The sequence below is a fragment of the Salvelinus fontinalis genome, chromosome 6 (genome assembly GCF_029448725.1).
Source record: "Salvelinus fontinalis isolate EN_2023a chromosome 6, ASM2944872v1, whole genome shotgun sequence".
In the NCBI taxonomy this organism is placed as follows: domain Eukaryota; kingdom Metazoa; phylum Chordata; class Actinopteri; order Salmoniformes; family Salmonidae; genus Salvelinus; species Salvelinus fontinalis.
This window is the reverse complement of record NC_074670.1, coordinates 18,615,926-18,642,144: the sequence shown is the minus strand read 5'-3', so window position 1 is coordinate 18,642,144 and position 26,219 is coordinate 18,615,926. Positions and strand designations below refer to the sequence as shown.

The 26,219-nt window shown below is 43.8% G+C and overlaps 2 protein-coding genes across 5 annotated transcripts; both read left to right on the top strand.

Annotated features, from left to right (window-relative positions):
- Positions 1-116: 116 nt before the first annotated feature.
- On the top strand, positions 117-6,451 carry LOC129857262 (zinc finger protein 628-like). Its single transcript, XM_055925320.1, has 2 exons — positions 117-625; positions 1,090-6,451. The coding sequence occupies exons 1-2, from the start codon at positions 232-234 to the stop codon at positions 5,007-5,009; spliced, it is 4,314 nt and encodes a 1,437-aa protein (XP_055781295.1). The 5' UTR covers positions 117-231; the 3' UTR covers positions 5,010-6,451.
- Positions 6,452-6,660: 209 nt separating this feature from the next.
- Positions 6,661-25,609, top strand: LOC129857261 (zinc finger protein 208-like). Of its 4 annotated transcripts, XM_055925318.1 has the most exons (3): positions 6,661-7,239; positions 21,718-23,170; positions 24,109-25,609. In XM_055925318.1, the coding sequence occupies exons 1-2, from the start codon at positions 7,107-7,109 to the stop codon at positions 23,130-23,132; spliced, it is 1,548 nt and encodes a 515-aa protein (XP_055781293.1). In that variant the 5' UTR covers positions 6,661-7,106; the 3' UTR covers positions 23,133-23,170; positions 24,109-25,609. The 4 variants fall into 4 exon arrangements, with proteins under 4 accessions (XP_055781293.1, XP_055781291.1, XP_055781290.1 ...); XM_055925316.1 differs by having other exon boundaries at positions 21,718-25,609; XM_055925315.1 differs by lacking the exons at positions 21,718-23,170; positions 24,109-25,609 and adding an exon at positions 9,791-15,553 and having other exon boundaries at positions 6,691-7,239.
- Positions 25,610-26,219: the final 610 nt, after the last annotated feature.

Here is a 26,219-nt window from a genome sequence, read left to right as displayed (position 1 = left end):
TGATGTGAGTGAATGCTCATGGATAAATGTAAAATGCATTGCTTTCGTTTCAATACTCATGACAATCTGAAGTGGATAAACATATCACCTGCAGAATGCAGGGCAGGCCTTCACACCATCACACTCTAGCGGCCAGTAACATACTATACAATTCGTTTCGCCTTCTGCCTTCGCGTTGAGGAAGAGGGGTCATAGAGAACCATCTTTGGAAGAGTGCTGCATGGGTAAAACATGGCTGCTGTGAATTCGTCAGAGAGACGCCAGGGCGACCCCAACGATGAGCTGGGGGACCCGGGGGGTGTAGCACAGAAATGTGAATCATCTGACTATAAATCGACAGACCCCGATAACACTTTTGCTGTTGAAATAGAAAGAATTCCCAACGACTCAAATGAAAATAGAGAATCTGGTATTGTTACCGATGGGCTTGCTAGCCAGACTGAAAGTAGCATTGCGCTTCGAGCTAATGATAGATCAGAGATATGTAACGAGTTGGTAGATTTAACATCTTCTGAAGAAAAGACCCACAACACCGATGTTTCCTTCAACAAGCAGCGGCATTTCGATTGGTCTGAGACGGAGGACGAGGAAGACGGCACGGATGCAAAAGAGAATGGAAACGACGGTAAGTTTATGTTTGCTAGCTAGCGTTGACTATGTTTCTTCGAATAGCCTGCCTTATCAATATGAGCTATCTAAGCTCACCTCTATCTATTTAGGAAAACAGTCGTGTGCAAAAACTAACTGAAATGTACGGGGTATCCCTGGAAACATGCAGGATGCAGCATTGACTGTAAATGTGCTCTTGCTCACTTTAATTGCCAAGATGCTAGCTAGTTGTCTCATGCGCTTAGTGAGCTAGCTTTGTTATTGGCTAACCGTTTATCCAATAGGATATTGATCATACAGGCGACTCAAAATAGTACACTGACCTTACCCTTCGACGTCAAATTCCTTTATTCATAATATTTGTGTAGAGATTGATTTGTGTAGTAGGCCTGTTTTCATATTTAGTCTCAAAACGTTTGTATCCATGCTTACTCATGAACGCTTCACAATGGCAATGTTGTATTTCTTTTGTATTTACAGTTCGTAATGGTGATATGGGGATGACTCCTGAGGTGCATCAGGATAAGATTACTGAAGATATCTCAGATGCAGAGGATGTGGGAAAAGAAAAATCACATTCTGACGAGGAGATGGATGTATCAAAAGACACAGGTGAAGAACAAGATTGTAATGGAGGAAAGGGGGTGGAGGAGGAGGAAGAAGAGGAAGAAGAGGAGGAAGAAGAAGAAGAAGAAGAAGAAGAAGGAGGAGGAGAAGAGGACCAAACAGTGAAACGGAGGAAATGTAGTTTGGAGTGCAAAGACTGTGGGAAGAGGTTCACCCGTCGGGAGACATTCAACCTCCATCGTCACTTCCACGCTCACCAGGATGAACTGGCCTCACTCACCTGTAAGGAGTGCGGCCTTACCTTCCATCACCGCAGCAGCCTCATCAAGCACCGCAGTGAGCACCAACAGAAGGTTGAACAGCCTGTGGAGCGGAAGAAGAGAAGGAGCCCACAGGGAGTCCACAAGGAGGAGAGGTCAGGCTTCCAGTGTGACCACTGTGAAGAGACTTTCCCATCACTGAGCAAACTGAGGCTCCACACCTGCAACTGTGCCCCGGATAAGGCGTACCGCTGCCCCCTGTGCCGCAAAGAGTTCCGCATGAAGATCTCCATCACCAGCCACATGCAGAACCACTCCCTGAGCTCCCACCCCTTCCGCTGCCAGGAGTGCCACAAGAGCTTCTCTGACATATTTTCCCTGCGTGACCACCAGGGCTCCCATGCCTCCCTCAAGCCCTACGCATGCCCAGAGTGTGGCATGGTGTTCAGGCACCGCTCTGTCATGGAGGACCACCGTCGTAAGCACACAGAGGACACACAAGGCCCCCACCGGTGCAACATCTGTGGGAAGCACTTCAAGTATTCCAGCCTCCTGCAACAGCACCAATACCTTCACACAGGCCAGAAACCATTCCGCTGCCCAGACTGTGGCAAAACGTTTGCCTTAGCCCAGAACATGAAGGCGCACTGCCGCCAGCATAGACGGCACCCTCACGCCTGCTCTATCTGCCCCCTCACTTTCCCCGACCAGGGCAGTCTGCAGGCTCACGTGTCATGCCACGAGACAGTCGGGGGACTAGACAAGGAGAACACAAACCACGGGGTGGAGCCAAAACGTATATTCAACTGTCCCCTCTGTCCTCAGAACTTTCCTTCACCAGCTGACCTGAGGGCTCACATGCTGATCCATGAAGCAGAGCATGAGAGGATGGAGATCGGGGCGTGTAAAGACTGGGAAACAAACCGTTACACCTGTCCCCACTGCCCTGCCACCTACTCTGACCAGTCTAATATGATGGCCCACCTGACAACTCACGCGTCTGCCCGGGTCAGTGTAGAGAGGCAGGGTAATGGACTTGAAGTAGGGAGATCTGCTCCACTTAACACTGCCAATGTTCCAGGGAGGTGGCATAGGGAGGAGATGAGTAGTAAGCCTTTAAAGTGTCCAGACTGTGGCAAGTCGTTCCGTCACCGCTCTGTGTTAACGCTGCACATGCGTATTCATTCCAAGGACAAGCCTTACCAGTGCAGGGTGTGCAACAAGTCCTTCAGATTCAACAGCTATCTGCAGCAGCACATGATCATTCACACCGGGGAGAAACCATACAAGTGCCCAGACTGCAGCAAGGACTTTGCTTTCCTGCAGAACATGAGAACCCATCAGAGGCTGCACACACAGAAACCGTTCCGCTGCACAAAGTGCCGTAAGGGATACAGCGACGAGAATCAGCTTCAGCGCCATTTGCTGTCACACAACGGCGAAAAGCCCCACAAGTGCCACCTCTGTGAAAAGAGCTTTGGGCTGGCCTACCTGCTGCGGGACCATCTGAACACCCACACAGGCGAAAGGCCCCATCGCTGTCAGGAGTGCCACAAGACATTCCCCTGGCTCGGCAGCCTGCTGGTGCATCAGAAAATCCACGCTCGAAAGCGCCAGGGGTCGAGTCAGCCTTACTCTTTTCCAATGGCAATGAGGATAAGAGGCAAGGGTAGCAGGGGCCGGAGCGGAGGCAGGCTGGCATCAGGCTGGCCCAGGCCGGGTGGAATGGGGCGATCAGGTATGGACACGCCCCAACAAACACCTCCATATCAAGTCCCAATGTCTAGGAGTCCTGAGTGGCAGAGGCGGCCGGCCCAGCCACAGCCTCCCAAGTTTTCATCCCAGATGGATATGCAGCAGCCAGGGGAGACGTCTGCGAGAAGGCCTCCACCAGTCCACCAACAGTGGCGGGTGGAAGGTGGAGAACTGAGGCCTGTCCCACTGCCTAACCAGTCTCAACCGTCTCAGGATCCTGAAAGACAACCAGCGCCTGTCCAACAGCAGCCATCTCCACAAACACAGCCACAGCAGGTACCACAGTCTCCACTGATACAACAACAAGTGCAATTACAGCTACAGCCACATCTACATCCGCAGCTGCGCCAACAGCAGGTTCAGCATCATCTACAGTCTCCGCTGATCCAACAGCAATTACAGTGGCAGCAACCAGGTGGACAGCTCCAGCCTCAGCCAGTACCACAGCAGCAGTGGCAGCCTGCCAGACACTTGCTCCAACTCCAGCAAAAGCTGCCCTGGTTACCAGATGCTCAGCCCCGGCCCACCCCACCACAGCAACCCCAGCAGTGGCACTCAGATGGCCTGCCTCGGCCACCCCCACAACAACAGCAGAGGAATTCAGGCAGGGCAGAGGCACCTACAACGTCACAGCCTGGTCTTAGTGCATCTCAGAGCCTAGAACCCCCTCCTACAGGAGAAAGTGGAGGGACCATGCCCTTGGGTAACAAAACACCCCCAGTGGCCGGGCCACAGAACCCCAGCCCATTAGCTGTGAGTGAGCAGGAGCAACACAGGCAACAGCCGAAGCCCATGAGCTGGGGTAACACACCCACTACACCACCAGTCCCCACACTGAGCTCTGTTCAGCTTGACTTCCCTGGGTCCCCCATTTACATGGATGGGGCTGCTTTGTGGGGTGGGCTGAGGACCTCTCCATCAGTGCCACCATCCCAGAGCACATCAAACAAACTGGGCCAAGAGCTTAAGCTACCAAGATGGTCGAGCGTCTCAGTGCCAATGCAGAAAGCTGTTAATGAATCACCCACACCTCCTAGAAAAGAGGACACAAGAGTTTGGGACTTTAATGCACCTCTGGTAATGTCCCCAACTGTTAGTTCATCAGAGAAAGCTGGGAGTGGGCGTGAGCAGCAGAAACAGTGGTCTCCAGCTCTACTCAGTACATCCTCCTCAGCTCAGATGGGCCACAGCTCTGTCATGTCAATTTCAAGCCCTCCATCTCATGGGATTGGAGGTAGTCCATGGGATTTCAAAGGATCCCCCTCAAACAAATCAGGCCTTAGCCAGGAGTTAGAGCAGCAGCAGCAAAAACATCTATCCTCCAGCTGGACCAATGTACCCACATCCACCCAGAATGTTCCCATCTCCATTCAATATGACCCACAACGTTTCACTCACGGGGTGGGACCCACTGTGTGGGGTTTCCAAACCACTCCAGCTGGCCCGCAGCAGCAGCCAATGGTAACAGGCACTCAAATCATCATAAATCAGACCTCTCCTTTCTTCTCTCCTCTTCCTCCGCTCCCTCCTCTTAGTTTGCCTGGCTCACACCCTCTTCACTCTGTAGCAGTCGGCTCTCTACCAAGGCCTCCACACCCAAACATTTTCTTCACGCCACAGGCGGTCATGAGTGAGAGGCCACACATGACACAGACCCTGTCGCTACCTCAGCTAGCCCCACGGCCTGTTCCTCACAAACTGGGCCGTTTGCCTTATGCCCCAGACCGCCTTCTCCAGTGCATGATCTGTGGGTGCTCTCTACCCCGGGAGTTAGACTTGCAAATGCACTACATGCAGCATGCACAGGGAGAGATTTGACACTGGCAAAGAGTGCATCTACCACTCTGTTTTTCCAAATGTTTTTAAATGTACATTTATTGTATAACTATAGCAATTTAGCTGTGTTTTGTGTCCTTTTTGAACATTCTCCATGTTGTTGATCTGTCACTCTATAAGAAAGGGTCAGATACTCTCAAAGTGTATAGTTTGTTAACTTTATCAAGCACAGTTGTCAGTTTTCTGAGTTCACAGCTTTACCTTGAACTGCAAAGAACTTAGAAATATGACTGTGTAATGGATTTCTTGGCCAGTACCATCATATTTACTGTGTTGTAAACATACCATGGATTTACCCAGTTTATTAGGTACACCACCCCGTTCACAAAAATATTTTGCACCTATAGACAGTGAGTCACGTGGCCGTGGCTTGCTAAATAAAGCAGGCATCGAGGCATTCAGTTACTACTGAAATGAACGTTAGAATGGGCAAAAGTGACCTAAGCGACTGAGCGTGGTATGATCGTTGGTGCCAGGCGCACCGGTTACAGTATCTCAGAAATGGCAGGCCTCCTGGGTTTTTCAGAGATGCGTGTCTAGGGTTTACTGAGAATGGTGTGAAAAACAAAAAACAGTCAGCGGTACTAGATGGGTGTACCTTAAACTGGCCGCTGAGTGTATATGTCAACTTATGGATCTTTGTTAGTTTTCCTTTCTGTGTACACTCTCTTCGTTACACCATTTAAATGTATTCCTCAAACAAGTGGATTTCATCTGTGTTGCACTGCATATTTGTGCCTTTTTATTGTTTCAAAACACTCTGCATGTTCTTTCTGCTCTCTCTTAATGTTGTAGTGGGTGTTATTCAAATTGTCAGGTCGGAATAATGAGTCATTTGTATGAGTCATTTCTTATTCTGTCTTCATTTGGGTTAACGTTTATCTTGTTTTGGTGCTAGAGTTATGAAATTAGGCTTATTGGGAGGAGCACACATTTTATCCAAACTGTGTGGCATGGGTTAGTATACAAATTAATGTATTGTATTCAAATGAAAAACTAAACTCACTTTACCTGTTGGGTTTGTGATATTGTATCAGCAACATGACAATGTTGCCAGAAGATACGCTTGTTTACACTGAGCTGCACTGGGATCAGAAAGCAATCATGGTTATATTAAGAAGCCATGGAGCAGACGCGAGATATGGGTCGGAAAACGTACCCCTATGCAAGGATGGGATAAGCCACTATACTCCAAATGTTACCTTTAACCACATTGTACATATCTTGCGCCGGCTCCACGGTGTCTTAATGTAACCATGCTTGTGTTCAGACCCCAGTGCTGCTCAGTGTAAATCAACGTAATGGTAGGGTCGTTATCTTCTGGCAAAACATAATGTAACATATTTTACGTTTTACTACATCTGTGCATTAGCAGTAGTTTTAAATATGTAAATACCTGGTAATAAAAATCATTGGGAAAAATGTTTTATTGTCGTCTGTATTCAATAAAACATAATGACATTATCCTGCAATAATTAAAACAGTCTACCAAATTGATGTTTTCAACAAAAAAGCGTTAATATCCGTTACATTGCATGTAGAGAACTAACGGTTGGGTCTAATGGTGCTTTCAAGACGAATGAGAACTTGGGAAAAACGAGGTTAAATCATGACGTCAGTGGTCGGAAAGTCGGAGCTCTAGAAAGAGGCCCGAGTTCCCGTTTTGTAATTTCGAGTTGGATGACCGTTCAAAACCATTTTTCCCAGCTCGTTTTTCTCCGAGTTCCCATTTGTGTTGTTGAACCCAGTTCTCAGTTGTTTTGAACGCGTCATGATTAGCTGATGTTCTCGCGCCAGATCTGTGGCAAGGAAGTTGTCATTTGTCGTAATTTCCTAGGACGGAACCACTGCAGCAACAGTTCGGAGGTGAAGAGTAAGAGGCGCTCCGAACAGCATTCGAGGCCTCCATGTCATTGTTTATTCCGTGAAAGGAGTTTTATTTTTGCATGCATTAGACGAGCCCCCCCTCTGAGAAAACTCAGGGGAATTTAAGTAATAGAGGCGGTAAACACTAAGAACGGAGATCCAAGTTGCAGTGGCCTAGTAACAGCAAACCAAGCACCACGCTGGGTGTTAGCTATGGAGGATGTCTCCGCTGTAACGATCAAAGACGAGGGAGGAGATGAACAGGAGTCGGAAGATGTCAGTGAACATTTAACCAAGAAGACCGAAAACAGCGCCCACAAGTCTGCCAAAGATGACAGTACCGATGGTAAGTGACCCCATCCTTTCACAATCATCTAAACATAGCTAACGTAACGTTAACTATTGCTACATCATGTTCAAATCCATGTTTGCTAGTTAGCTAATTAACGTAAGCGAACTATTCTAACATGATTATAGCTACGGGTGCAGTTATTGTTAGGTAGCCATTGACCAGATAAGTCAATTTGTCCCATTTTTTTTTTTTTTTATCTTGTTCACATTTCTTAACTAGCAAAGTAGCTAACTAGTGGTGACTAAGAAACTGCGTGTAGTCGGTGACGTTACTTAGGGTTGCTAGCTAGCACGGGTAAATAGTCGAGCATCCGAATTACATTAAAACTGTAATAGTTAAACGTCTACTCTTTGATCTTACGGTTTCTTCAATGTTACGTGAAATCCAATAGGCTGTCATATTGTGATAAATAATACTGGGGCATATTTATTACGCCTATTCTGTTGCAAAACGTTCCTTAAGCGGAATCGAACGAAACGGGACCTACCTCAATTTGTCCATTAGAAACTCGTTTTAGTTGCAAAATGAAACGTTTGGCTAATGATTACGCCCCTGGACTAGCGTGATCACCTCCCCAATGTTTTGGAACTTCCCCGTAGGCCAGAGCCCTCTAATTGTCCCCCACGATTAAATATTAGGTAGCTGCTGCCCAATAGGGAAGATACTGTATGTTGCAGCTCAAGACCGTTTTGCGTTGCTGATTGGGCTGCATGACGAGTCGATAAGCCGGCGACCAGTGCACCTGTGTTGTATGGACATGCCTGTCGACCTGATACCCGACCGTGATACTCAGGAAGCGTCCTACTGGATATCATGGTCCGGTCGCCTGCGGTAGCTAACGCATACAACGCATGAAGAAACAGTACACCCGCCATCAGTCATTTTAATAAAAAAAAGACAATCGTCAGTTTTAGAACTGAAACTGTACAATTTGTGTAAAACAGTGAAATGAGACTCATACTAATCCCCTGTCTTCAAAACAGAAGTACTCACGGTATGGTAGCTCAATCAATGCATGGTAGTTGTGGTAAGAAATGGAAGGGAATAAACACCGCTCAATCAAAACCGTCTAACCTATTAGCAGAGTGCTTTCGACACACCCACTCCTTTCCTTTCGGCACACCCACTCGCCCATACTCAGGTCGCCATATGGAGCTACATCTACCCACCTTTCAATTGGAAGGGGGGACTATGGATATGTCTGCGTTTGTACGTAATTTAGTCACACACGATTTTGTCTTAACTTGGGTGTATGATGCATCTTTCCATAGATCTGGCATTTACACAATTAAAATGATTGTCCCAAAGAGGGCACTAGTAATCAACTGAAATTCCAAACTTTGAACAAGCATATGTCCTGTTTGAGCTTGAATTGTCACTAATTGGCCCAAGTGCTGCGTCATTCATGGGGGGTGACATGTTTACTGTTTAAGATTAATAAGGCTTAAAGGGCTCTGTCATAGGCTAGTTATCATATAAGCAAAACAGAAGGTCTGACCTTATTTTCCTAGGAGCTGAATAGGTGAATCTTTGATCATTTTATTCAATATATTTGGGTGAGATTCTCCTATTTGAGACCTGATGAAATGTTTGATATCGGTAACTTTATGGGTTTTCAATAGAGTAGACCTGAATTTGGCTCCATTCACCTCAAGGGAAGTCATACGATCCCAATTCTTTCTCTGTCCACAGGTCAGTAGTGAATAGGATAACTTGACTGATCTGAAAAGCGTGATGAACATTTAGGTTAAATCAAACTTTCCCAATACAGAAGTTAGGTTGAAAACATTTTTAAATTAGGCTGCTTCACACATTCATATGTCTTTTTATAACAATTACATTTCAAAAGTATATTATCAACAACGAGTTGACTCTCCATCATTAGGGTGATATGCACTTTAGCAAATATGTTTATAATTGTCAAGTAAAATGTCTCTGTCAAAATATACGTCCATCCAAACAAAAGTTGTATCCGTTGCAAAAAATGTATCTTGACGATAATATGTATCATTGTAATAAAATATGCTTAAGTCTTGTTTCTTTTTGACAGTAATGGAATTTTGGATGATGGTAACCGTTTATAATCGTTTGAATTTTTTTAAGACAAACATTTTCTCCTCCACTCCTGAGCTGTGCTGCTGTGGGGAGGGGGGAAGGGGTGTTGCCTAGGCAACCCAAGGCTTGATTACTACAACACCTTGCTTTATCAGCAAGGAGCAACAAAGTTTCATTATGTTGTGACTAGTCCATGTTACCGCAGAAATGGACAAAATGCCAGCTGTCCTGACTTCTGTCAGCTGTTCTTTCCACACCAAAAATAATGGTTATAACGGTTATTTTAATTTTCATGACTGTCTTCATCCATAATTGTTGGTTACACGATTATACGATAATTGTGCAAGCCCTAATTGTACATGGAGGCACATAGTCATTATCTGACAAAAATATTCATTTGTGCTGTTTGTGTTATTGTTTGGTTTTCTTTTCTCTTTTCTTTGGCAACAGGAGTCGCCCTGACCTCCCATTTTCCCCTTTCTATTTTTAGGGGATGGGCTTTTCCGCTGTCTGGATTGTGGAGAAGCCTTTGGGGAGGAGGCGGCCTACCAGGAGCATCAACATGAGCACACCCATGATGGCCCAATAATCTGCCTGGACTCTGACTCCCAGTTGGATGGCTTGCTTGTTTCAGAGAGTGGGGGCCAACGGACACTATGTTGCGCTCTTTGTGGGCGCAAATTTGCAGACTCAAGGGGTTTTTACTCACACCAAGTCAAACACCGTAATGAAGCCCTCAAGCAGTCAACTCCTATTTTGCAATCAACTCCTGTGGCCCAGTCAACAGCTGGGCCCCAGTCAACTCATGATCAGGGCTTGGTGGTGGCTAAGCAGTATGTCTATGAATGTGAAGACTGTGGTAAATCCTATACTTCGATGGGCTCTTTCATCAGTCATACACGCTCACACAAGCAAGCTTCCAAATCAGTTTTCCATGAGCTGGCACACCTGAAAAAGAAGTCCTTTGAGTGTCAAACTTGTGGTCGCTGTTACTCCCGTTCATCAGCTCTTGATGCTCACCGCCGTTGTCATGAGGTCAAACTAATCCCAAAGTCCCGCAAAAGGGGTGCAGAGAAGCAACCACCCGCAGAGGAGCCCGCCAGTGCAACAGAGGACAGCAACAAAGCTTCTGAACAGACAGATAGGGCACAGGAAAATATGTTTGGGTGTTCATGTGGCAAAACATTTCGCGCCCAGTCTGGCCTGAGAACACACCAACGATTTAGCCACAATGAAAAATGTTCTCCTGAAAAGCTTAAGAGAAAACCCAAAAAATTTGACTGCAGTGAGTGTGAGAAGACCTTCAGTTCTTACGCCGGCATGCTCTGCCATCAACGCTATCATATGAAACGAGGTGGTAGTGGTGGCAAAAGGTTTCCATGTGAGGAGTGTGGCAAAGTCTTCACAACGCTCACATTCTACTACAAGCACCAGCGTTTGGCTCATACTGAAGAGACTCCAGCAAAGTCTTTCCTTCATCAGGTTTGCCAGCTCCAGAAGAAAGCGTTTGAGTGTCAGGAGTGTGGGCTCCGGTTTTCCAGGGCCTCGGCTCTCCAGTCCCATCGGCTTTGCCACAACGATGTTTTTGGACAGACTGAGAAAGAATCCCAGACACAAACATCCCCACTACCTCAACATAAGCTATTACTAGATAACAAGACAGAAACTAAAACATTTGCTTTAGGGGCCATTGTCTACCAACAGGACACCTCTCAGACCCTTGTGACCGAGAGAGACCCCTGTTTCTGTGAAACAGATGGGGATGCAGAAGCTGATGGAACTGATGATGTCAATGTAGAGGTGATCAGTATAAGTGCCTCAGATGGCTCTGTAAGGGATGAAGAAGAGTCACTACAAGAACTTAACCCTGATCTTGAATTACTGTGTGAATCAGACCAGGATGGAAAAGAGGAGATGGATGCTGTGTTGTGTCCAACGGAGTACATCTCTAGTACACTTAAGTCTAAACCAGAGATTGATCTGAAAATTGTACAAATTGACTTTCCGCCATTTGCAGGTGAAGGAGCTCAAACGGAGAAGGTTCATGGACAAGACCCACCTAAAAGATTTAACTGTCCTGAGTGTTACCGCTGGTTTACCAGTGTTGCATCTTTGCGCTCTCACAAACTGTGGCACAGAGTAGATGGCAAAAAACTATGGAATCCTGAAAATGATATTTTCAAGTGCGATGTTTGTGGGTTTGACACGACACATCGCAAAACGTACCACAATCACATGCGAAAACACGATGGCCGAAAACCCCACAAGAGTGTATTTTACCAGCTTGCCGGACTACAGAAGAATAGCTTCAAATGTGAGGTGTGTGGAAAGTGTTTCTCACGCATGTCTGCTCTACACTCTCATCAGCAACAGCATCCAAAAAGCAAAGCTCATCCCTGTCCAGATTGTGAGAAGACTTACTCTAATGCCAGTAGTTTGTACAACCACCGCAAAAGCTGCCACGCTCAAACTCCCACCCAAGATGAAGTATCAGACACTAAAAGTGAAGTGTTTAATCCAAAGACTTTATTAGGCCCAAAGGTTTATTATTGCGAGCGCTGTGGGAAGAGCTTCTGGTCTTTGGGTGCTTACGCTCACCACAAGCAGAATCAAGCTCAGTGTGCACATTTAAAGGAGAAGAATGAGCCAACAGTGTCTTCACATTCTGTCAATGGCCCTCCACATGTTCGTGGTAAAGTTGCCTGCCCTGTATGCGGAAAGAAATTTCGTCACCAAGGCATTATGAAATCTCATATGAGGAAGCACGAGAATGGGAATCATAGATGTGAACTTTGTAGCAAGTCTTTTCGCATGTTCTCAAGCCTCCTCAGGCACCAGGTTGTACATAATGCTCAAATCCTCCCGCCTCCTATCAAGTCTTTTCAACATCAGGTAGAACAAGTGACGAAGAATGCATACAGCTGCCCTGATTGTGGAAAACTGTTTTCACGAGCCAAGGCACTTAAATTCCACATGAAGAGCCATGGTTATGAGACCGACTACTCTGCCTCATCGCCTAAATCTGCTCTTGAGCTAGAGGGGCTGAAGTGCTCAACATGCCTTTCCCATTTCAGCAACAAATCCTCATTGCACACCCACCAAAAACAGTGTGGCAAGATAAAGACGGTCAGTAAAAGCTACAAGGAGGATGTTGCCCAACATGACATAGTTCCTAAAGCGAAGAAGCTCAAATGTCCCTCCTGCCTTTCTCTTTTCAACAATTTACTGTCATTGCAGTATCATCGAAAAGAATGTGGCAAGCCGAGGGCAATTGGAGGCTTGGATGCCAAAGTGAAAGGAGGTTTAGAGAAGGTGACAACGTGCATTGTCAAAGACCTTGTGAAAACAACTCGGTCAAACAACTCGGGCACTGAGAAAATTACTACATCTGTTACTGAGAAGGAACGTGGTGAACAAAGGGAGAACAGTGAGTCCCAAACCTTGAAAGCTGCCACAATCAACACAACTGATTTGAAATACAAATGTAAAGAGTGTGAGAGAAGCTTTGCTGTTGTAGGAGCACTGAATTTCCATAAAAGGATTCATGTTCTGGGTCACAAGTCTAAAGTTAAACCAAAGCTGAAATTGAAAGTGGCCGCAAGCCCTGAAGAACCCAAGCAATCCAAAAAGGTAGAGCAAACAACTAAAGGCCAATTCTGTTGTCCAGAATGCGGAAGACGCTTTATCTCCAATGCAGCCCTTGGCACTCACAGACGATGGCACACAGATAAGAAGTTTGCTGGGTCACTGATAAAAGATGACAATACAAATTCTGTTGGGCACAAGTCAGTGGATGAGGGACCTTTTCAGTGCAACAAGTGTGGTAAGGGCTTCTTTTACCTGTGTGTTCTTCGCCGACACCAGTTGTATTATCCGCCATGTCAGACCAAAGCCGAACCAGAGCCTGCAGCTGACACCAGCATGGAAGGCAACCGCAAACCCTCACACGCTGAATTTGCATGTCCAGAATGTAACAAAACTTTTGTCAAGGGCTCACTTTTAGCAGCTCACTATGAAAGTGAGCATAACAAACCCATTGAGTCTGCAGATCTTCAGGGGGACCAGTCCATGACCATGTCCATTGAAGAGGTCCCGGAGCAACCTGCCACGTCACACAGCAAGTCTGAAGCCATTCCATTAAAGAAGCCAAAGCTTAAATCTAATCTTCACCATTGTCCTCATTGTGATATGAGCTTCTTGAAGGTTCGAGGCTTGCGTGCCCACAAATGGCAGGCCCACTCCCAGGGCAAGAAGGTTAAGAGCAAGGGCACTTTGGCTGAGAGCAGGGACTCTGTTGCCATTAACACCTTGGCTACCAAGGAAAATGAACTGGTTAATGAGAGTAAGGACTTAGTTACAGAAAACAAAGGCACTGTTCTCAAAACCGAACACTTTGTTACAAAGAGTAAGAATGCTGTTGGCAGAAGGAAGAAAAGTCGACCGGGTTTCAAATCCATCCCTTGCGTTGACTGTGGGAAGAGATACAGTTCTTCTGGGGCACTCTATAATCACAAGAAGATCTGTGGAGTGCTCAAGCAGGAAGTTAATCCAGGAATGGCAGAAGTAGTGGAAGAGGAACCCTCTCCACCAACCCGCCTCTATGAGCAGACAATCAAATGCCTCTTCAAATGTGACAAGTGTGGAAAAGCTTTCCCAACTGAAGAGCAATTAAGAGCCCACAAGGACTTGGAAAAGAGCCGACCTCACTCTTGCGCCCTGTGCTGCCGTGGATATTGGACTGAGACTCAGTTGCAACAGCACCTGGCCTGGCACGACGATGTCCGCCGGCGACTACCAACAGAGCTTCGTTACAGACTCAGTGCTTCTGTAAGCACAGGGCCCGCTAAACTCAATGTCCCTCTGCCTGATTTGAAGGCGAAGTCATCCCTCAAGCCACTACCTACACCCCCCTCCCGGCCACAGAATAGCCACAAGTGCCAGCACTGTGGAAAAGCGTTTTTATCTCCAGGTGCTCTGCATAAACACGAGGCTCAACACGACAGCGATGGCTCCTACCGTTGCTCCCTTTGTCCCCGGACCTTCAGTGAGATTCTGGACCTCATTGACCATCACCAGGAATGTATGGGTGATGACAAAGGGCAGAGAGATCCCTACACTGCTGTCTCCTCAAGAGACACCGATGGCCTTACTTGCATTGAATGTGGAATGCGTTTCAGTCGAGAGTTGGAGTTGCACCAGCACTACATTGAACATGCTCGTGGAGCATATTAGATTAACAATGGAACTAATACAAGTCAGGAGATGATAGAAGTGGAATTGTACTTTTTCATGCACTTATGCACCTCTTTCTACTAAAGTTCAATTTCCAAGGTGGACATTTTTTTTTCCCAGGGTATTTTCAAGGACTAAGTGTCTAAGAGACTTGGTAAATTTGACTATTCTAATTATATCTATAGAATGCTGTTAACATTATTTCAAATATATCCACTAAGTGCTTCTTTAGCTCTTGACATCATTAGTTTATCGTTCTCAGGCTTTATTTCACACTGGATCTGTACATAAATGTAAAAATGTCTAATGAAAAACTCCTTTTATCAGTTCCACTGATTTGAAATGTGTCCTCTTGGTGTAGTTATAGAGAAAGAGAAAGTTAGGTAACTGCGGTTTCATTTAGAAAATGGTGCTGTTTCTCCATGCCGAGAAATGATTACATCCTGTAAAGTACAGCGATTTGTCTGTCAAGGTAGGCACTCATTTAAGTTTGTTTTGCTTGACTTAGTATGCAAGGGGAGAACGTGAGTCACCCACTTTCAGTAACATGCACTTGACTTTCTTTTGAGAAATTAACCAAGTTCTGGCTTTAACCTGTCTATATAAGATGGATGTTTATAGTATTATTAGTACCTATTTTTGTCTGTTTTCTTTTGCAAAATATTACCACACTAACATTGTATCATTTATAATTAGAAAATTTAATGTTTTCCTGGATTTCACTACCAAAGTTCCCAAATACTAACAGTTGATTGTTACTTTTCTTTTACTTTCCTGTGTTGTGTAAACATGTATCTATCGTAATGAGTTTGATTTAACAAACAGATTTAGCATTTGTTCATGGAGTTATGTTCCTTGTTGATTTAAATGAAACCTTAAAGTTTTTAGACTATTGCTAATCTTTTGAAGTCATTGCCTTTATGATATCTAATTTCAATGTAACCTTTTCCTTGTACCTTTAAACTACTACTGGTGTCTTATTAATGCAGACATGAAGAGTTTTAGTAAATGGTTAAAACTAGTTAAGTTTCCTGTGTGGTTAATTGTGTTGACTGAGTTACTGGTGTTAATGGACCTTGAAGCTTAACTCAAAAGATTCTAGTGGGTTTTCAGTCATGACGCGTCATGTTTACCGTTGATTGGAAATGGTTGAGAAAATTATTATAGATGTTAAAACTTAAAGCTGCAATATGTATAGTGCATTCTGAAAATATTCAGACCCCTTTTTCCACATCTTGTTACATTACAGCATTGTCCTAAAATTGACTACATTGTTTTTTCCCTCATTAATCTACACACAATACCCCATAATAATAATGCTAATTAATAATAAAAAATAAAAAAAACAGAAATCACATTTACATAAGTATTCAGACCCTTTACTCAGTACTTTGTTGAAGCACCTTTTGGCAGCGATTACAGCCTCAAGGCTTCTTGGGTATGACGCTACAAGTTTGGCACATCTCTTTTTGGGGAGTGTCTCCCATTCTTCTTTGCAGATCCTCTCAAGCTCTCAGGTTGGATGGGGAGCGTCGCTATATTTAGGTCTCTCCAGAGATGTTCAAGTCCGGTCTCTGGCTGGGCCTCTCAAGAACATTCAGAGACTTGTCCCGAAGCCACTCCTGCATTGTCTTGGCTGTGTGCTTAGGGTCATTGTCCTGTTGGAAGGTGAACCTTCGCTCCAGTCTGAGGTCTGGAGCAGGTTTTCAACAATGATCTCTGTATTTTTATTTGTTCATCTTTCCCTTGATCCTGACTTCTCTCAGTCCCTGCTGCTGAAAAACATCCCCACAGCATGATGCTGCCACCACCATGTTTCACCGTAGGGATGGTGCTAGGTTTCCTCCATGTGTCACTTGGCATTCAGGCCAAAGAGTTCAATCTTGGTTTCATCAGACCAGAGAATCTTGTTTCTCATGGGCAGAGTCCTTTAGGTGCCTTTTGGCAAACTCCAAGCAGGCTGTCATGTGTGTTTTTGCTAAGGCGTGGCTTCCATCTGGCCTCTACCATAAAGGCCTGATTGGTGGAGGGCTGCAGAGATGGTTGTCCTGGAAGATTCTCCCATCTCCACAGAGGAACTCTGGAGTAACAATCGGGTTCTTGGTGACCTTCCTGACTAAGGCCGTTTTTTCTTTTTTTTGTACCCTTCCCCAGATCAGTGCCTCAACAAAATCTTGTCTCGGAGCTCTACGAAGTCGACCTCTACCTGTTTTTTGCTCTGACCTGCATTGTCAACTGTGAGACCTTACATAGACAGGTGTGTGTGTGTGCCTTTCCAAATTATATCCAATCAATTGAATTTACCACCGGTGGACTCAAGGATTATCAATGGAGACAGGATGCACCTGAGCTCAATTTCAAGTCTCATAGCAAAGTGTCTGAATACTTATATAAATAAGGTATTTCTGTTTTATTTTATTTTTTATTTTTGCACGTCTAAGAAGCGGTAGATACATTAATGTGTGCTATTTCTATGCTTCCCGTTAAGTTTAGTTTTTGTCTTTTACTTTCAGTTTTGTACACCAGCTGAAAATACAATATTTTTGGTTATGGCAAAGATATTTCACAGCAGTTTAGATGTTACAATGATTCTCTACTCTAAACTTGCTTGTTTTGTCACAAACTAAAATTAGTTGAACTAGTTTAGAAACCAGGAAATGGCTGGGGGATTTCTGCGCAGTGCATCTTTTTAAATTGTTTCACACTTTCAAATGATAACCTACGCAGTAGTAGGTACACTTCTTTCATACAGTTAAAAAAGTATTGGGACAGGAATTTTTTGGGGGGGGGGGGATAATCCTGAATGAATCATGAGTAATGAGCGAGAAAGCTAGACTTGCATATCACCCGGCTGTGATTGGGAGTCCCATAGGGCGGCGCACAATTGTCCCAGCATCGTCTGGGTTTGGCCGGGGTAGGCCGTCATTGTAAATAAGAATTTGTTTTTAACTGACTTTCCAAGTTAAATAAAAAATGTAATACCCCAAAGACATGCTAACCTCTCACCATTACAGTAACAGGGGAGGTTAGAATGTTTTGGGGGGCATGATATTTGTGCGTCTAACTTTATCACTCATCTATATTCACAATTCATTCAGGATTATCTGTAATCATGGAAAAATCCACGTTAATGTAGAAGTGTTTCGAAACATTCTTATTTACAGTAAAAGTGAATCCAAAATGACACAATGCATTATTTATCATTTAATTTCTATTGGGCACAAAATAATCTGAAACAACCAAAACAAACAGCAAATGCATCCAACAAATTTGTAGAGTCACAAACTTGATGTAGTCATTGCGTGAAAGGGAAATGGGACCAAGTACTTACATTTTGTTATACACCTACAGTGCCAGTCAAAAGTTTGGACACCTACTCATTCAAGGGTTTTTCTTTATTTAGACTATTTTCTACATTGTAGAATAATAGGGAAGATATCAAAACTATGAAATAACACATGGAATCATTAACTAAGCAAAAAAGTGTTAAACAAATCCAAATATACTTATATATATATATATATATATATATATATATATATATATATATATATATATATATATGATAATTCAAAGTAGCCAACCTTTGCCTTGATGACAGCTTTGCACACTCTTGGCATTCTCTAAACCAGCTTCACCTGGAATGCTTTTCCAACAGTCTTGAAGGAGTTCCCACTTATGCAGCACTTGTTGGCTGCTTTTCCTTCACTCTGCGGTCCAACTAATCCCAAAACATCTCAATTGGGTTGAGGTTGGGTGATTGTGGAGGCCAGGTCATCTGATGCAGCACTCCATCACTCTCCTTCTTGGTCAAATAGCCCTTTCACAACCTGGAGACGTGTTGGGTCATTGACCTGTTGAAAAACATTATATTCTCACTAAGAGCAAACCAGATGGGATGGCGTATCACTGCAGAATGCTGTGGTAGCTATGTTAAGTGTGCCTTGGATTCTAAATAAATCACTGACAGTGTCACCAGCAAAGCACCATCACTCCTCCTCCTCCATGCTTCACGGTGGGAACCACACATGCGGAGATCATCCGTTCACCTACTCTGCATCTCACAAAGACACGGCGGTTGGAACCAAAAATCTCAAATTGGGACTAATCAGACCAAAGGACAGATTTCCACCGGTCTAATGTCCATTGCTTGCGATTCTTCACCCAAGCAAATCTCTAATTCTTATTGCTGTCCTTTAGTAGTCTCCTTGCAGCAATTTGACCATGAACGCCTGAGTCACACCTGAGTCTCCTCTGAACAATTGATGTTGATGTGCATTTATTTGGGCTGCAATTTCTGAGACTGGTAACTCTGCTGCAGAGGATAAGTATATTAAAGGTAACTCTGGGTCTCCCTTTCCTGTGGTGGTCCTCATGAGAGCCAGTTTCCTCATAGCGCTTGATGGTTTTTGCGACTGCACTTGAAGAAACTTTTACATTTCTTGAAATGTTCTGCTTTGACTGACCTTCATGTCTTAAAGTAATTATGGACTTTCCTTTCTCTTTGCTTATTTGCGCTGTTCTTGCCATTAAATGGACTTGGTCTTTTACCAAATAGGGCTATCTTCTGTATTCCACCCCCACCCTGTCACAACACAACTGATTGACTCAAACGCATTAAAGAATGAAAGAAATTCCACAAATTAACTTTTAACAAGGCACACCTGTTAATTGAAATGCATTCCAGGTTAACTACCTCATGAAGCTGGTTGAGGGAATGCCAAGAGTGTACAAAGCTGTCAAGGCAAAGGGTGGCTACTTTCAAGAATATAAAACATTTTGATTTGTTTAATACTTTTTTGGGTTCTACATGATTCCATATGTTATTTCATAGTTTTGTTGTCTTTGCTATTATTCTACAAAATAGTAAAAATAAAAACCCTTGAATGAGTAGGTGTGTCCAAACGTTTTACTGGTACTGTATGTGTCTCTATACTTTGGGTCCCCCCATTTTAGGGTACCATGTACAAAAAGTGCTGTCATTTCTAAATGGTTCACCAGATATGGATGAAAATACCCTCAAATTAAAGCAGTCTGCACTTTAACCTCAGGCATTGCACACTACATCAAATTTCTTTGGTCACATACACATATATTTAGCAGATGTTATTGCCGGTGTAGTGAAATGCTTGTGGACACCTGCTCGAAGAACATCTCATTCCAAAATCATGGGTATTCATAACAGCCTCCACTCTAATGGGAAGGATTTTCACTAGATGTTGGGACATGCTTCCATTCAGCCACAAGCATTAGTGAGGTCAGACACTGATTTTGGGCGATTAAGCCTGGCTTACAGTCCACGTTCCAATTCATCCCAAAGGTGTTCGATGGGGTTGAGGTCAAGGCTCTGTGCAGGCCAGTCAAGTTCTTCCACACCGATCTCAACAAACTATGTGTAGACCTCGCTTTGTGCACAGGGGAATTGTCATGCTGAAAAAGGAAAGGGGCTTCCCCCAAACTGTTGCCACAAAGTTGGAAACACAGAATTATCTAGAATGTCATTGTGTGCTGTAGCGTTGATTTCCCTTCACTGGAACCAAGGGGCCTAGCCCGAACCACGAAAAACAGCCCCAGACCATTATTCCTCCTCCACCAAACTTTACAGTTGCCACTATTCATTGGGGCACGTAGCAATCGCCTGGCATCCACCAAACCCAGATTCGTCTGTCGGACTGCCAGATGGTGAAGTGTGATTCATCACTCCAGAGAACACGTTTCCACTGCTCCAGAGTCCAATGGCTGCAAGCTTTACACCACTCCAGCCGACGCTTGGCATTGCGTATGGTGATCTTAGGCTTGTGTGCAGCTGCTCAGCCATGGAACCCCATTTCATGAAGCTCCCGGCGAACAGTTATTGTGCTGATGTTGCTTTTAGAACCATTTGGAAGTCGGTAGTGAGTTTCGCGACCAACGACAGACGATTTTTACCCGCTTCAGCACTCTGCGGGTCCCTTCTGTGATTTTGTGTGGCCTACCACTTCGCAGCTGAGCCGTTGTGGTTTCTAGATGTTTGCACTTCACAATAACAGCACTTAGTTGACCAGGGCAGAAATTTGACAAACTGACTTGTTGGAAAGATGGCATCCTATGACGGTGCCACGTTGAAAGTCACTGAGCTCTTCTGTAAGGCCATTCTACTGCCAATGTTTGTTTGTCTACTCTATGGAGATTGCATGGCTGTGTGCTCAATTGTATACACCTGTCAGCAACGGGTGTGGCTGAAATAGCCAAATCCACTCATTTGAAAAGGTGTCTCCAAACTTTTTTTTTATGTAGTGTATCATTTCAAGTCCAAAGTGCTGGAGTGGAGAGACAAAACAACGCGTCACACTCCCAATACTTTTGTAGCTCACTCTATATGTTGGGGGTGGCAGTGGTGTGTGTTTGTATTATGTGATCAGTCTTGCAGTGTATTCTAATTAAGTATATATCCAATCATGTTAGTTGTTAATCAGCCTAAATATAGAATATTTTGAGGTGACAAGGAGTGTGATTGAGCGTATTGATCCTAGCAGTGGAGAGAACAACTACATACCTGTACGTTTTTGAATTTTCTGGTGTACTTAAAGTTGCAATATGCAACTTTTTGGGAGACCCGACCGAAATCACATAGAAATGTGAGTTAAAGAGCTGTCATTCTCATTGAAAGCAAGTCTAAGAGGCGGTAGATATGTTCTGTGTGCTATTTCTATGCTTCCTGTTCTTAAGCTTTGTTTTTGCGTCTTTTACTTTCGGCTTTGTATACCAGCTTCAAACAGCTGAAAGTACAATATTTCTGGTTCTTGAAAAGGTATTTCACAGTGGTTTAGATGTTACAATGATTCTATACACTATACATAGCTTATTTTGCCACACACTGAAATTAGACAAACTATTAGAATTTTAGCAACCAGGAAATGTCAGAGCGATTTCTGCATGTTGCACCTTTTTAAAACACTATATGGTTGTGCTGTGCCTATGCCAAAATGTGTCAATAGGTGTAAACATCTTGGTTGTGAAAAATAAACCCCTTCATCCTGAATTCCACGGTGATGCTGCTGATAGTTTATCTCAGATTGAATTGCCAAACTATCTTCACAAAAGGATTTAAACAAGTTCAAATAAATTGTTGAAAGTTTAGCAAAAGTACAAGAATATCATGGGACTATATTGTCCTAATTTATGCTCCCTTTCTCTCCTCCACAGTGAAACTAGCCAGTATGAGGTGTCAGGACTGTGGACAGCAGTTCACTCGCTGGGAGGCCTTCAAGACTCACCTGCGCAAGCATGTCCTGGAGGAGGCGATGGCAGAGGAGGAGGAACGAAGACAGGGCATTAAGAGATCTCTGGAGATGAACGGGAGCAATGGCAATGTGGAGTCGGCAGCACCTGAGAAAAAGCAGAAAAATTATGACAATTGTGATTACGAAGAGAACAGTGATGTAGACGTGGAAGGTGATGAAGAAGACGAAGAGTTCTTTGACAGTTCCTGGCAGGTCAGACCATCAGAGATCGTCACAGTTCGTCCGCGCGTCGCCATGCTGTCTGAGGAGGAGAAACCAGTCTTCAGCAGCTCCCACAGGGTCTACGCATGCTCCATCTGTGGGAAGGTCTACTCCTACCTCGAGTCGTTTAGAAATCACCAGAAGACTCATGAAAAAGAAGAAAAAAAACAACCCACAGAGAACAAGTGCCCGGACTGTGGGAAGGTCTTTGCTCGCCCATCCCTTCTGGTGACTCACTTGAAAGTGCACAGGCCTCCCGTGTCGATGGAACCCTCCACTCTGAAGTGCGATCAGTGTGTAAAAAACTTAAATTCCCTGCAGACGTATTTAATCCACATGGACCTGCACAAGCAGAAGCCCTTCTGGTGCCTGGCCTGTGCTAAGGGCTTTAGGGATGAGCTCTCTCTGGACAAACACCTGCAGGGCCACAACCTGAGGCGCCACAAGTGTGACCTCTGTGAAAAGTCTTTCCGCGTGCCCGCTGAGCTCCGCTACCACTACAATACTCACACCGGCGCCAAGCCCTACAAATGCACGCTCTGCAAGAAGAACTTCTCCCAGCTGGGCAACCTCATCACGCATCGGAAGAAGCACGTAGGGGTCTACCTCGGGGCCAGCAAGACGCCACTGGGACCCAGGAACCACCTGTTTGCTGGGAGGAGAAGGGTGACTGAGATGAAGAGGCTGGTGTTCACAGGGATGGGTAGCACAGAGGAGGCGGAGGTGATAGATATGCTTCAGGAACATACAGAGGAGGAGGAGGAAGAAGAAGAGGATATTGAGGTGGGTGAGGAAGAATCTGGATCAGTAGAGTCGGGGTCTGAGTCTAGTTCTGAAGATTCTGGCGCTGAGGAGTCGTCGTCGGGATCGTCTAAATCAGATTCATCAGACTCTTCTGGATCTGATTCCTCTGACAACTCTGATTCCTCTGGATCGGGAGTGGAGGAGGAGGAGCAAGAGGGGAAAGAAGAGACAGCATTGGAAGCACATGTGGCGGTGCAACAGAAAAGACCTAAAGAATGGGAGTGTTTTGAATGTGGTGAAGGGTTTGATCAAGAGTCAGCGTTGCACCTGCACTATATGAAACACGCCAGTGGGGAGCTGCCAGTACAATGACGGCCCAGTACATGGTGAGATTAGCTGTGAAAAGATTGGTGAGTTGGGCACTGTTCAATGTATTTCTACTACTTCAGAGTAGAGTCACTGCTGATCCCTTGAATTGAAGAACACTGAAGACAATTACTAATGATTCCTCTCCCAATTGTTGATCACCAGTATGACTTATTTTTGTCCTTTTTTCTGCCCTGTTTTTTTTCTGGCCCCGAGTTTAAATGTTTTGAAGTGTGGGTTGAATGGGTGAATTTAGTTGTATGAGTTGAAGGCCATGAGGAAGTTAGCTTTTTTTTCTTGCTCCTTTGTCTTTACATTTAGATTGTTTCAAACTAATCTAAATGTTTTTGTGCCTTTTTGGTAAGAAAGGTGTATTGCCAATTTTTTTGTAGACTCAGATTTCTAGAATTTAAATTCTTCAACTGTGCTTATCTATACATAATATTGATAGAAGACAAGGCAGATTGACGTTAGTTTTTCACACCCATTTTCAATCCGAGAGATCTTTTATTTTTGTATTTACACCGACCATATAGCTAATTGTAATTTGATAAAACTGTGATTAGATTTAGTGTTGCCGGGTTCCCTGAAATGTAATCTAAAAACAGCTTGCTTTCTTCAATTTGATTCAATCATGTCTATTTCTATCATGTTTTTCATTATGGAATCTAGCATTCTTTTGAAGTTAACTTGGGTGTTTTATTTGTCAGTAATGGGAAGACATTGTCTGAATTATTTCATATATATATATAGTACCAGTCAAAAGTTTTGACATCTACTCATTCCAAGGTTTCTTTATTTTTACTATTTTCTACATTGTAGAATAATAGTGAAGACATCAAAACTATGAAGTAACACATATGGAATCATGTAGTAAAAAAGTGTTAAACCAATCAAATATATTTTATATTTGAGATTGTTCAAAATAGCCATCCTTTGCCTTGATGACAGCTTTGCGCACTCTTGTTTTTCTCTCAACCAGCTTCACCTGGAATGCTTTTCCAACAGTCTTGGAGTTCCCACATATGCTGAGCACTTGTTGGCTGCTTTTCCTTCACTCTGCGGTCTAACTCATCCCAAAACATCTCAATTGTGTTGAGGTCAGGTGATTGTGGAGGCCAGGTCATCTGATGAAGCACTCCATCACTCTCCTTCTTGGTCAGCCTGGAGATGTTGTGTCATTGTCCTGTTGAAAAACATGATAGTCCCACTAAACACAAACCAGATTGGATGGCGTATCGCTGCAGAATGCTGTGGTAGCCATGTTGGTTAAGTGTGCCTTGGATTCTAAATAAATCACTGACAGTGTCACCAGCAAAGCACCATCACACCTCCTCCTCCATGCTTCACGGTGGGAACCACACATGCGGAGATCATCCGTTCACCTACTCTGCATCTCACAAAGACATGGCGGTTGGAACCAAAAATCTCAAATTGGGACTAATTAGACCAAAGGACAGATTTCCACCAGTCTAATGTCCATTGCTCATATTTCTTGGCCCAAGCACGTCTCTTCTTCTTATTGCTGTCCTTTAGTAGTGGTTTCTTTGCAGCAATTTGACCATGAAGGCCTGATTCACACAGTCTCTGAAAAGTTTATTTGAGATGTGTCTGTTACTTGAACTCTGTTAAGCATTTATTTGAGCTGCAATTTCTGAGGCTGGTAACTCCAATGAACTTGTCCTCTGCAGCAGAGGCAACTCTGGGTCTTCCTTTCCTCTGGCGGTCCTCATGAGAGCCAATTTCATCATAGAGCTTGATGGTTTTTGCGACTGCACTTTTTCCGTATTGACTGACCTTCATGTCTAAAAGTAATGATGGACTGTACTTTGTCATTGCTTATTTGAGCTGTTCTTGCCATAATTTGGACTTTGTCTTTTACCAAATAGGGCTATCTTCTGTGTGCCACCCCTACCTTGTCACAACACAACTGATTTGGCTCAAATGCATTAAGAAGGAAAGAAATTCCACAAATGAACTTTTAACAAGGAACACCTGTTAATTGAAATGCATTCCAGGTGACTACCTCATGAAGCTGGTTGAGAGAATGCAATGAGTGTGCAAAGCTGTCATCGAGGCAAAGGGTGGCTACTTTGAAGAATCTCATATGAAATACATTTTGATTTGTTTAACACCTTTTTTTTCGGTTACTACATGATTCCATATGTTATTTCATAGTTTTAATGTCTTCGCTATTATTCTTATTTTTTTTTTTTTTAAATGAGTAGGTGTAAACGTTTGACTGGTACTGTATATCCAGCCTACTGTAGTAGTTGCTATGATTCCATTAACATGTAATCTAGTATGTACCAGGAATTTTTCTTCGATACAACCACATCACTCGCTCTCTGTCAGTCTGATAACCTATTCAGCTGTATGTTTTTTTTAAAATGCTTTGCATAGGATTTTTTTTTTTCTGGGTTAAATTTCTGTTTTTGTAATAGAATTGTAACTTATGTGGTAATAAATTAAATGCATTTCGAGTCCTCTCTTTGTATGTGCACTTTACATAGATGAGATTTTACATCACAATTATATCTTCTCACTATAGTCTAGATTCAGATTGTAATGACTGTATGCCATAAGTATTTCAGCCATTTTAGGCTCCAACCCTGCATTTGTGTGGCATAAGGCACGTTTTCTGCTCTGTGTGGCGTAAAGGGCAACATCTACTGGCTTATGTGCATTCCTCCAGTCACTGGATGACTCCAGTCTATTCTTGGTTTTGAGGAACCTGTCTGATAAATAATGTTTGATTGCTGGTTGATGTATGGCTGAACAGATGCTAAGTTTTCATCTTATTTATTTTACAATATGAATATTGCTATAGCAATCAAACATACATTTATCACCAAGTATGTTGTCATGCTTTATAAACTCACTAAATCATAGCTGACTAAACTCAACTCCATGGTGAAGGAAGTGTTTTATGAACTCCAATGGAGTTGAGCAGAGACCAGGCTTTGTGGAATTCAGCTCCAACTACATCAGTGGTCACCAACCTTTTCTGAGTCAATATCACTTTCTGAGTCCAAAAGCAAGTAGAGATCTACCGCTCAGATTTTGTTTTTAAAGATGACTTAAAAACATAAG